Raw genomic sequence first — 12,286 nt, 5'->3', positions numbered from 1 at the left:
ATATTAAATGTTTAATATGATTTAGTAGAATCGTCAATTTTATTGTTACTTAAAATAACATGTTTTGCTAAATCGTTATTTTTCATTTCTAAAAGATATTTTAGTAACCACAGTAAATGTGTGTATCAAGTACTACAAATGTGTATGTTCTGTCGTTTTACAAAGCAAAGTGTGTTAACGTAAATTTTGAAAAATAATTGGTATGATTTTCTCAGCTCTGTAGTATTAATTAACTTCCCGTAGGGTAAGTTATTGTAATCGTCCAAATATCGAAATTGAAATTTTGTACATTTCTTCACGTTTTGAAGGTTTCTGAACATTTTGGCATACTTTATTTGTACTTTATTTTATACTTATTGTATGTGAGTATGGATACAATTTTTCGGCCACGTTTTCGGGCGCATGAATCAAACGATTTAAATGGTTCAAAAAACATTCGATTCCTATTGATAGGGAGATGTGCTGATTAGTTTTTGGCAAAGGCAGGTCCAGCCGTTTCAAAGATACGAAGCAAAGCATGCAGAAAAATCGAGTTTTTGAGAGATCGGAGCATCGGATTTGAATGATCTAAAAATCCATCCATTTTTAATGATGGGGAGAAGTGGTGATTAGTTTTTGGCAAAGACAGGTCCAGTCATTTCGAAGATACCGAGCTAAATGTACGACAAATAGCAGTTTTTGAGAGAACTAAGCATCCGATTCGAATGATTCAAAAAATTACTACGTGTTAACGAAACAAGCTTTTGGAAAAAAAAATTACAATTTTTTTGTATATCGAAAATAATTCAGATTTTAATTTTAATTCTTGCTAAAGTTTTAGATCTCACTTAAATACTTTAAATAATTTTAACATTGCAATTCAGTTTATATAATTTTTATAAATATTAGACAATGTTACAGTATTTATAATAATCTAAAGCATTTAATTTTCTTCGAACATTTCGCTACTGTACGGGAAGTTCCAGCAATTTGCCTTAAGGCACGATGTTATTGCAAGAATCTATATGTAAGGCACATTTTTCTTTCAAAAGCTTCCTGATATGTGTATAATCGACATAATTAGTATGAATTGGGATGTCAATTTTTAAAGTAACCACAATAGAATTTTGAAATGTTGATACAAGCCATTAATCAAAACTCTGAGAAATTCTCATAAATAAACTTTTTTTGTATGGCCTATAATATCGTAAAGGTCGCTCTGTTAAGTTTTATTAAAAACGTAAAAAATAATTTTCATAGTTAAATGAAGACAATTTGCATAAACATTACATTTAACAGAACAAATAAATTAAATTCATGTTCAAATTGATATTACCAATGATATAATAAACTTCATATAATATAAATAATAAATCATTAGAAATTCATCACTGGATATTACAATTTATAATAGTTCATTATTATTATTTGCAGATTGGTCCATCGCTCTTCATGATGCTCAAATGTGTAAATTCTTCATCATTTGATAGATCAAGTTTTCTCGATTTGTCAACATGTTTGGAAGAAAGTTCAAAGGTAGGTATAAATAATTTTTTGAGACCTTTTGCAGTTCGTGCAATAAGTTCGAGAACTTTGTCCTTTACTGAAATAATGAGAAAAGCAATGATCCAAATGATTAAACAATTTGTTAACAATTTGTATATAGAAGTTAACACCGATTTTACAAAAAAATAGTCCTTATTATTGATTTAATAAATAATTATGCTATAATTATGCTATAATTAAAGTCTTAATATCAACAAAATAAATCTAAAAATATAGAATCATATACGAGGTGTGTTCAAAAAGTACCCGGAATTACTAATAATTAAATTTCGCGGGTCTGGAGTGTCTGATTGTCAAAATTTTTTTTTATTGTGTTGGTATACATGCCCCTAAAGTATGATGAAATTTTCAGCTATATTCACTGTTTACTTTGTCTGTGGTAGTCGCTAAGGTTCGACGTGTTTTTCTGAGCTCGGCGATTTTTACAATGGAAGAATTGAAAAGTCAAAGAATTTGTATTAAATTTTGCGTAAAAAATGAAATAAAGTGTTGCAAAGTGCAAAAATTCACCAGATATGGCTCCGTGTGACTTTTTCCTATTCCCAAAGTTGAAGAGACCCATGAAAGGACGGCGGTTTTCCTCGATTGAAGAAAATCGCTGAGAGTGCTCAAGGACATATCAAAAAGTGAATATCAAGGGTGCTTCGAAAATTGGAAAAAACGCTGGCATAAGTGTATTATATCTGGGGGGGACTACTTTGAAGGGGACCACATTAATGTAGACGAATAAATAAATATTTTTTTGAAAAAACGAAAATTCCGGGTACTTTTTGAACAGACCTCGTATAACGGAAATTCGCGATCATTAGTAAAAAAACATAACTTAAATACACATTTAGTAATAGTAAATTAAATTATATTATGTTATTGTTTTTTTTTTAACTTCAAGATAAAAAAGCTAAAAATCAATAAGAATTATTTATATTTCTATATTTTATGTTCTACTAAATTATATATTCTAAATTGATATTCATAAGGTGGAGTAATTTTAAGCAATAAATAATTCAGGAAATTTAGGTAAATATATTCAGGTATCTTTAAATAAATTGGTATTTAATTGTTTCAACCATTTTTAATTATTTGCATTTTGTAGAAAAATGATAAATATTTCAGTAATTTATGCTAGTAAACAAAGTAGTAAAATTTGCACACTTGGAGCAAGAATTATAAGGTCATTTTATACTGTAATATATTTTCTTGTATGTAGTAAGAGGACACTGTACGAAAATGTCGAAATTTGAACTTTAGATGATAATATTAATACTTTGTGATGAATTGAACTTGTCTAGTCAAATTTAAGGGTAGCCTAAATTGAGACAAAATTCAGACAAAATAATAAATTTGCCAAAAGTGGCTGAAGATTTTCAAAAATATTAAAATAAGCACCATTCTTAGTAGTTTAATTTAAAGTGTATAATTAAACCTGAGCTTTGCAAGACGATATAACAAAATCATCAATGTTTTACAATGAAGAATAAATTTAACATATGTTTAACTAATTTTATTAACGGTGAGTATTTGTACGAAATCTGGTGACAAAAATACTTTGCTCAATACCTGGCTTGCTCAATACCAAATTTTAGCTTATAATTTTTGATAATATTAGTTTTGGGAATAATAGTACTTTCAACCCAGAGCCATGTTTTATTAATAACCCAAATCAGAATATGTTCACGATCTAAAAACTTTATTGCTCTTAAATCAAAAATACAATAAAACTTAAAATATATGGTATAAAGTGCACACTGCTCCTCCACAATCGTACTAAAATTCTTGAAAATTTGTTTTTGTCTGTGCAAATTTTCCTGTCCATTTTGTTCAGTGCTTATATGTACTAAATTTTCCGTTGACCTATTTTCCAATTTAATTATTATGCAGATATAAGTTTGCTAACAGTTCTCAGTAGTTTCAATTCTTCTGATGTTGCATCATCAAGAGATACTTTTCAACAATCGGTTCAGGTGTGGTTTTGGATGATTTGAGGATCGTTTAGATTTTCTTGAATTTGGGCCTTGATTCAAAATGGATTTTGCAAGCTCTATGGATTCACTGCCAACTGGTTTTAAGACTTTTTGAGCCCGATTGACGGGAATAGTTGCCTTGTTCAATAATTTCTTTGCTATAATAAAGGATGCTAATTTTTTCAAATGTTTACAATGTTATTCACTAACGAAACTTATCTTTCTTGAATTTTTCTGTTTTAAGTTCACGAAGGTTCTGGTATCATTCAATTGTACGAATTTTTAGATACTTTTTATTTTTTTAAAAAAAGGCGTATTGGATGTTCAAAACATTTGATCTCATTCACAGCATGAGAAATTTTGTTTTTGAAACAATCTATTCAATTTTGATGCTGATTTTGAGCAAAAAAAAAATGCGATGTTTTTAGTGAATTAAAAGAACATTCTGAAACAAAAATTAAAATCCTACTTACAATTTTTGAGATTAGGAATAGGGTTTGCCGGATTTCAAAAACCGGTTTTTAGCAAAAATTATGGAATTTAAAAACCGGTTTTTTAGTGAATAAAGTCGGTTTTCACTGTATAAATGAAAAATGACAAATATAGCCAAATATAAAAGATAGATGAAAGCGTTTAGATTTTTGAAATCATATCCGTTCAATAGCATTTGATATATTATCAGTCTGCAATGGTTCCCAGAAAGGTATTGTATATATTAATTTAGATTTTTATACCAGTGTATATATTAATTTAAATCAGTGTGACTTCTTCTTGAAGAAGTAACTTCCTCTACTCAAACTAAAAATAGGGATTTGAACCCTAGAAGCCACAAATTAAAAAAAATTAAAAATTTAAATTATTATATCAGGCTTTAAAAACAATTAAGCATGATTTGGTCGCAAGTGTAAGAGTATTTTCTATTTCAGGAATTTTTGTGAGTAAACAAAGGACACGTCTAAGTAGCAATTCGATAGATGTTCTCAGTTTCTTGAAAACATATTTTATTAAACAAAAAAACATTTATGTTAAAAATTAATTAATTAAAATCGCTCGGAACAGACAATACTCGAGTTTAGCTATTTGTTTTTAAAACTAAAGTTGATATTAACTAGTATGTGTCAACATGTATCAATTTTTTTTTAATCTAATTTTTTTTTATTTAAAAATGTGTTATTTTTGTTTATTCGAAAATTTTCCTTTCACTATCATAAAAATATTTTCATTCTTATATGTGAAAATGATGCATGAATAACGAATAATTATTTTCAAAGTTATTTAATCAATATAAACTATTATTTTTTAGTTCAACTAATTAAAATTAAAATAATTTTGTTTACTATTTATAAAATTAAGCAATAAATAAATTCAGTCAAATACTGCTTTAAATTACACTAAAATTGCGGATAAATTACAGAATATTCGAGCAAAAATTTATTTTCTATATAAAATTTGAAAACCGGTTAAAACCGGCTTTTTAGTAAAATTGAAATTTGAAAACCGGTTTTTGTATAAACCCTAATTATTCATAATATAGATAAGAGTTAGTGTAATCTAATTGAAACTCTCAGATTTAAATCTAATTTAAAATTTCGTATAAAAACCTACGAAAAGTTATAAATAAGCAATTTTAGAATAAAATCAACAGCGAAAACAAGATAAACAGTTTTTCTTGTAAATACTATACGTTTTAGGGTCAAAAGGTAAATTTAATGTCAAATCAATGGATAATGTAAAAAATATTTTTTTCTCAAAAATTAACCGTAAAAGAATTATTTACCTGTACCAGAAGCTGCGGGTGTATCATTATTTTCATTTGCAGCTAGTTCTGTAGCCGCTTCATTATTTGCATTTGCAGCTAGTTCTGTAGCCGCTTCATTATTTGCATTTGCAGCTAATTCTGTAGCCGCTTCATTATTTGCATTTGCAGCTAGTTCTGTAGCCTCTTCATTATTAGCATTTGCAGCTAGTTCTGCAGCAGCTTCATTATTTGCATTTGCAGTTAGTTCTGTAGCCTCTTCATTATTTGCATTTGCAGTTAGTTCTGCAGCAGCTTCATTATTTGCATTTGCAGTTAGTTCTGCAGCAGCTTCATTATTTTCATTTGCATTTAGTGCTGCAGCTTCTTCATTATTTTTATCTGCCGTTATTGATGTGTCTTCTTCATTATTTGTATTTTCCGTTGATGCACCCCATTTATTACGGCTGGACCGATTTTTAGCTAAGAATTTAGCAGATGCACTTTGGTGATTCAGTTTTTTCGCAGCTCCTTTATTAATTGAATTTTTATTGGATCTTTGCACATGTTTTCGTTGATTTTGCTTAGTTTCAGCAGCAAAAGCCACAGCGACTATAGCCAAAACCAATAATAATACAGCAATCTTCATTTTGTCAAAAGTCAAATACTATTATGTCAAAAGTCAAATACTGAATGTCGACTGCCATTTATATTCGAAAAGTGAAATAGATATGATTATTTTTAATTTTCAAGTAATACGTCAAAAGTAATGATTCGTAATCAGTCAAAATTTCATTTTACTAATTATACTAGTTATCATGATTGCATTAATTTGCATTACATTTATTATTCTTTTACGTGTGTATTTATTCAATATTTTGTCAAAATAAAGCAATTTTGTAATAAACAAACATGCGTTTGGAAATGCCGTAAATGGTATTATAATAATTATTTTACCTCAAATATATATGTTATCAAATTACTTATTCAAATTTTGAAAATCTGAATTATTTTAGATATTAAAAAAAATTTTTTTGGAAATAAATGAGAAGAAAGTTTTTTGAATAATCCGAATCGAATGCTAATTTTCCTCAAACTAAATTGCAAAATTTAAATTATTTATTTAAACTTCAGTCAGAATTAAAATTCAAATCTGAATTATTTTCAATATACAAAAAAAAATTATTTTTGAAAAAAAATATTTGAAAAAAAATTGAAACAAATTTTTTTTCCAAAATCAATTGTTTTGTTGAAACAAGCAGAAAGTTGTTTGAATCATTCAAATCGGACGCTTAGTTCTCTCAAAAACTGCCATTTTTTGTTCATTTAGTTCTATATTTTTGAAATGGCTGAACCAGCCTTTGCCAAAAACTAATCAGCACATCTCCCTATCAATAGCAATGGAATGTTTTTTGAAACATTCAAATCGGTTGATCCGTGCGCCTGAAAACGTAGACGAAAAATTGCGAACATACAAAACACACACAAACAAATCTAATTTTTATGAGGTATGCTAAAATATTCAGAAATCTTCAAAACGTTGAGAAATGCTTAAATTTTCATTTTCGATTTTTGGCCCATCACTATAACTACCCTACGAGAAGTTAACAAATATTTTGCTATCAAATTCTGAATTTCATAAGGTATAATAAAGCTGATGTCTCAATATTATCTACATTGCAGAAAGAAAATCGTCTTCTTGTATATTCATAAATTAAAAAATTGATTTAAAATATTTGCAGAATATTAGGTACGCTAACGACAAACATTAAAGACCATGAATACTAGTTGATACTTTCTCAAAACTTGAACACAAATATTGTTCATCAAGCATATATTTTATACAATTAACGCAATTAAACTTTCATTCAAGAAAAACAAATTAAATAGAAATAATTATAATTGCTTTCCAATTTTCATCGATTCATTCGAGTGTAATGTCGTCATAAACACAAATGACGATTTTGATATTTTTTCAAAACTAGCAAGTGCGTACAGACATTGTAATATGAAAAATACGAAAAGTTATTAAAAATTACTAATTATATTTTATCAAAAAAATATTTGCATTTTTGAAGCAAAACATATAAAATTTGTCATTAACTTAAAATCAGCACACAAGTACATTGCACATATGACAGGCATCAATTACGTAAAATTATAAGTAAAAAGCAACAATTTACGTTAATTGTAAATAAGTGAGATTTAGGTATAACGTAAAATTTCTAAAGTCTATTACACAAAAATATTCAAATGATAGTTTACAACATTTCACTTGATTGATTTACAAGAAACTTGAGTGGTAAAAACCTCAATCTTGTAACCACAAAATTCTAGATTTCGTACTCACTTTGGCCAGCCTGATATCAAGCAATAGAAATATCTGCTCTTAGTTGAAAATACATCCAAAATATGTTACAGTGAAAATAACCCAGCATTGGTGCATCAAATACTATCATCAGTATTAGAAAAATTTTAGTGACAAAAATACTTCAAACAAAATAGTCAACCATTGGGTTGCCTTTCAAGAAGAGACGCTTATAGGGAAAAGCTAAATCACAAGAGCTAACAGAACTGTTAAGTTATGATTGTTGTTCAAATATAAGAAAAAAATCGATTAAATAACAATTGTACAATCGAGTTCTAACATTATTCTGCTACAATGTAAATTTGTCATAAAATGTAAGAATATAAACAACCTATTTAATTTTTTTTTTGAAAATTTTAGATATTTTGCCAGATTATTTCTGATTTATGATGTCTAGTAGACCATGTTAATCTTATTAACTTCCCGTAGGGTAGTTATAGAAATGGACCAAAAATCGAAAATGAAATTTTTTGCATTTCTCAACATTTTGAAGGTTTCTGAACATTTTGGCATACCTCGGATGTGTGTGTGTGTGTTTTGTATGTCCGCATTTTTTCGTCCACGTTTTCGGCCGCACGGATCAACCGATTTGAATGGTTCAATAAACATTCAACACCTATTGAAAGGGAGATGTGCTGATTAGTTTTTCTAAGGCAGGTCTAGCCGTTACGGAGATACGGAGCAAAGAATGCAGAAAATACTAATCGAGTTTTTGAAAGAACGGAGGATCCGATTTGAATGATCTAACAAACATTCAATTTGTAATAATTGGGAGAAGAGGTGATTAGTTTTTAGCAAAGGCAGGTCCAACCATTTCGAAGATACAAAGCTAAATGTGCAGAGCTAAGCGTCCGATTTGAATTATTCAACAAACTTTCTGCTTGTTGGGAAAAATTTTGGAAAAACAATTTTTGTTTCTATTTTTTTTTTCAAAAAAATTGTTTTTATCAAGAAATTTTTTTTTGTATATCGAAAATAATTCCGATTTTAATTTTAATTCTGTCGTAATATAATTTAAACAAATAATTTCAACTGTGCAATTAAGGTTATATAATTGTTATAAATATAAGACAATGTTACAATATTTATAAAAATCTATATGCATTTAATACTCGATAGACTCGATCATTTTGTTACGGTGCACGATGCCATGCACCACTAGTTTAAAATTATATTTAATATTGCTCATAAGCTTGCAATTTATTCTTTGCTTTAAAAGAAGAATATTTTTTTAAGAAAGATGTTGCACATGTATGTTAATACCGTTTTTTTATATAAGTTTTTGCACTTCAGTAAAAAAAAAATGACAAGAACCTGAAATGATATTTATTATTATTGATCACGGCTTGCTTATGAATAAAATAAGAAAAAAAAGAATTTAGAAACACTTGTCATAAAAAAGGGGATCAGTAAAGTCTTAAAGTAGTTGGTAATTTATATGTAAAATTGTATAACTACATTGTATGTAAACAATTGTTTAAATTTTGTTTCTTAATTTTTGCTATATGTATATCATGTTTCACTTAAGTAAATGTTCAAAAAGTTACTTAAACAGTGAAACTAAATCTTGTAAAAAAAAATTATAGAAAATTCCAAAATTTTAAAGATATTACATTTTTTTAAATCGAGTATGGTATTCAAATTAAATATAAATCAATTCTATTTTAGAAAAGAGTCAGAGTAGAAGAGTAAAACCAAGTTTTTTTTTTGAATAAATATCATAATTCATAAGTAAAAATGATACTGTTTCTTGAAATTGATTATGTAACGTATGTAGAAGTATTTATTTAGACTTCTTTAAAATTTCCGATACTTTTACAATATTACAGTAGAGTTTTCTTACGCCAAGTTTAGATAAAATTTATGATTCATAACAGTTTTATGCAAAATTTCTAATTAGATATCCACTAAACAATTATATTGCTATATCATTTGTAATGACAGATACAAATAATCATAAAGATCTCAAAGTTTCAGTTTCTCATATGTAATATCCAATATACATATGTGATTACTGTAAAGTTATAAACATTTGAGTAAACAAGACAAATACACAAAATATGTTGATAGCAAAAGTCTTTATTAAAAGTACATCAATATTATTTAACACATTAATTTACAAGTGCATTAATATTGGCATTGCTCATCCAGGGTAGTGCTCATTCTCTTGAAATAAATTTTATTTACATCAAAATTATTTTCCGTAGTGTTTTCTTCAGTCCTATATGTACCAATTGGCAATCATTCATTATTATTACATCCAAAATAGCGTCTTGTGTTGGATACAACTTACACTGGTATAAATTTGCTGAATGATTTGAATAATTTCGATGCCTCTGCCACTGCCTCATTGGCAATTGGAGCAAGTTTTTTGGAGGCATTGTCTACACTTTTTTGCAATTTGTTCATGTGTGCTGTGACATTGTTTGTTGATCTTTTGGATTTTCCAGAACTTACATGGTTCAAAACTGCACGTCCTAAGCTCAAGGTTTCTTCGCCAACTGGTTCCAAAGCTTTACGAGCTTGTTTGAAGAGGGCAATGGCTTTGTTCAGAGCTTTTTTTGCTGTAATATTTTGTTAAATATAATTTTTTGTAATATAATTACTAATAGTTCTATATATTTTATTATAATTAGCGTTTTAAAACTTCCCATCTCAATTGGTCATTGATATCATGTGGCGACAGAAAACTCTCATATTTCTCAAAAATATCTCACATTTTACCACCAAACCACCAACATTTATTTTAATTGGTAAGAAAAATGAATTAAAGCTATAGAATGCTAGGAAAAATTAAATGTTGTATTTTTTAACTGTTTTTTTTTTTCACATTTTTAATATCAGCAAATAATTTATGGGCCAAGTCTAAATGTGTTAGAAAGTTATTGTCCTAACTTGGAATAAATTCATATGAAGATGGTTCATTGAATTTTAATAGTTATTAGCAAATGCGGATATGAGTTAATAATAATATAAAGTTTAATTTGAATCACAACGTCATAGTAAAATATTTTAGATTTCAATCTGATGAATTTATGGAAGGCTCTATCAACCAGTTAAATGTGATCGACGAATATACTCGTATATGGAGAACTCGTCATGAATTTAGAAAATATAGTGTGGTTCTTAATGTGGACATTTTCGAATTTCCTTGCTCCCAGGGGCTCAAATGGTTCCAAATTGATAAAAAACGAGTCTCTGAAAGTTTTAGCTCTTAATATTGTCTTTTAGATAGAGCGAAATTCAATCAAAGATTTGTATGGAAATAGCATGAAAAATTTTCAAAAATTTGCAGAGCGTCGAATTTTCACTTTTAATTCATTTGTCGCCAAGTTAAAAATTTTTTTTTTTAATTTTAAAAATTTTTTTCATGCTATTTCCATACGAAGTTTGATTGAATTGCGCACTATCTAAAAGTTAATATTAAGAGCTAAAACTTTAAGAGAATTATTTTTTATCAATTTGGAACCATTTGAGCCCTTGGGAGCAAGAAAATTCGAAAATGTCCATATTAAGGACCACCCTATCTACTAATGAAGGGCCACCCTACCTACTATCTACTTGTAAAGCAATTGGACAAGTAAATAAATAAGAATATTAAATTCGAAATGTAAAATAAATGTGACAAAATTTGTAGTTAGGAACAAGTCAAACAAAATAATTATTTAGATGTACCTCGAGAATTGGGTAAGTACGTAGATATTCAATTATTGCTCAAAATACATCTTCATACATTTTTTAAACATGGGGTTTCAGTTTTTTATATTGCAACCCATACAGTTGACCAATTTGTATATTATATGAAAAATTTATTATTTCTGTAATATTGATGAATTATTGTTGCAGCAATGCCGAGTGAGGTCTATTTTCACGTTGTTAATCACGTTTTCAATTGAAATCGATGTCACTATTTTGATTCAACAACTAATTCTTGGAAAAATCATTTAATATTTTTTAAAACAAATATTTACCTGCTTCAATAGCATCATTCGTACTTTCTGCGTTGTAAGTACTATAATCATTATTTGTAGAATATCCGTCGACACCAGATTCATGATCTTCTACATCACCATCAATGACTACTTCATGATCGGGATCTTCTACAGGTTCAGCACCTCCTTCATGTTCTGGTTCACGATCTATATCATGAACAGCCTCATTTGCTGTTGCCTCTTCATTTCGATTGGCTCGTCGATTCCTGGACAAAAATTTGGCTGATGCACTATGATTATTTTGCTTCCTTGCAGCTCCTTTGTGACCAGCATTTTGAAGAGACCTCTGTCCATGTTTACGCTGATTTTGCTTTGCTTCACCAGCTAAAGCCAAGGCAACTACTGCCAAAACCAAAAATACAATCGCCAATTTCATCTTGATGTCTTTTGCTTCTACGTGTTTATTACAAGAAGTCAAGTACTAATGATAATGAAAATTTGTCCAAAAGCTTTTATATGCAACAAGGAAATAATATTTCTATTACCACCGACGTGTAACGAATACGTCAAATATTGATAACAGATAGATTTGCATGATAATTTATTCACTAAATTTTCTAATAATTATTTAGAATCATAATTTATTAATTTACATAATCGCGTTTACTTTTTTGATTGTTTACTCGTTAAACTATTTTTTTTTCAATGCATAATCTATTACGGACATTCCGTAAATAATAAGTTT

The 12,286-nt window shown here is 28.1% G+C and overlaps 2 protein-coding genes across 2 annotated transcripts; both read right to left on the bottom strand.

Moving 5' to 3' along the window:
* Positions 1–3,313: 3,313 nt before the first annotated feature.
* Positions 3,314–5,916, bottom strand: LOC113388001 (uncharacterized protein DDB_G0288805-like). Its single transcript, XM_026625413.1, has 2 exons — positions 5,284–5,916; positions 3,314–3,664 (listed from the first exon to the last, which is right to left on the bottom strand). The coding sequence occupies exons 1-2, from the start codon at positions 5,888–5,890 to the stop codon at positions 3,477–3,479; spliced, it is 795 nt and encodes a 264-aa protein (XP_026481198.1). The 5' UTR covers positions 5,891–5,916; the 3' UTR covers positions 3,314–3,476.
* Positions 5,917–9,750: 3,834 nt separating this feature from the next.
* On the bottom strand, positions 9,751–12,012 carry LOC113388002. The gene is made up of 2 exons (XM_026625414.1): positions 11,581–12,012; positions 9,751–10,173 (listed from the first exon to the last, which is right to left on the bottom strand). The coding sequence occupies exons 1-2, from the start codon at positions 11,975–11,977 to the stop codon at positions 9,899–9,901; spliced, it is 672 nt and encodes a 223-aa protein (XP_026481199.1). The 5' UTR covers positions 11,978–12,012; the 3' UTR covers positions 9,751–9,898.
* Positions 12,013–12,286: the final 274 nt, after the last annotated feature.

This window comes from Ctenocephalides felis, unplaced genomic scaffold, assembly GCF_003426905.1.
Source record: "Ctenocephalides felis isolate EL2017-DRISC unplaced genomic scaffold, ASM342690v1 CF-g0.4_SCAFFOLD_03572, whole genome shotgun sequence".
In the NCBI taxonomy this organism is placed as follows: Eukaryota; Metazoa; Arthropoda; class Insecta; order Siphonaptera; family Pulicidae; genus Ctenocephalides; species Ctenocephalides felis.
The sequence above is the reverse complement of the archived record's forward strand: the minus strand, read 5'-3'. Positions and strand labels throughout refer to the sequence as shown.

Excerpts from the sequence above, each read along its gene's own strand:
- LOC113388002 (XM_026625414.1), bottom strand. The coding sequence starts at position 11,977 with ATGAAATTGGCGATTGTATTTTTGGTTTTGGCAGTAGTTGCCTTGGCT. Across the intron at positions 10,174-11,580 it reads GAATGATGCTATTGAAGCAG|CAAAAAAAGCTCTGAACAAA; the intron begins GTAAATATTTGT and ends AAAATATTACAG.
- LOC113388001 (XM_026625413.1), bottom strand. The coding sequence starts at position 5,890 with ATGAAGATTGCTGTATTATTATTGGTTTTGGCTATAGTCGCTGTGGCT. Across the intron at positions 3,665-5,283 it reads ACCCGCAGCTTCTGGTACAG|CAAAGAAATTATTGAACAAG; the intron begins GTAAATAATTCT and ends CCTTTATTATAG.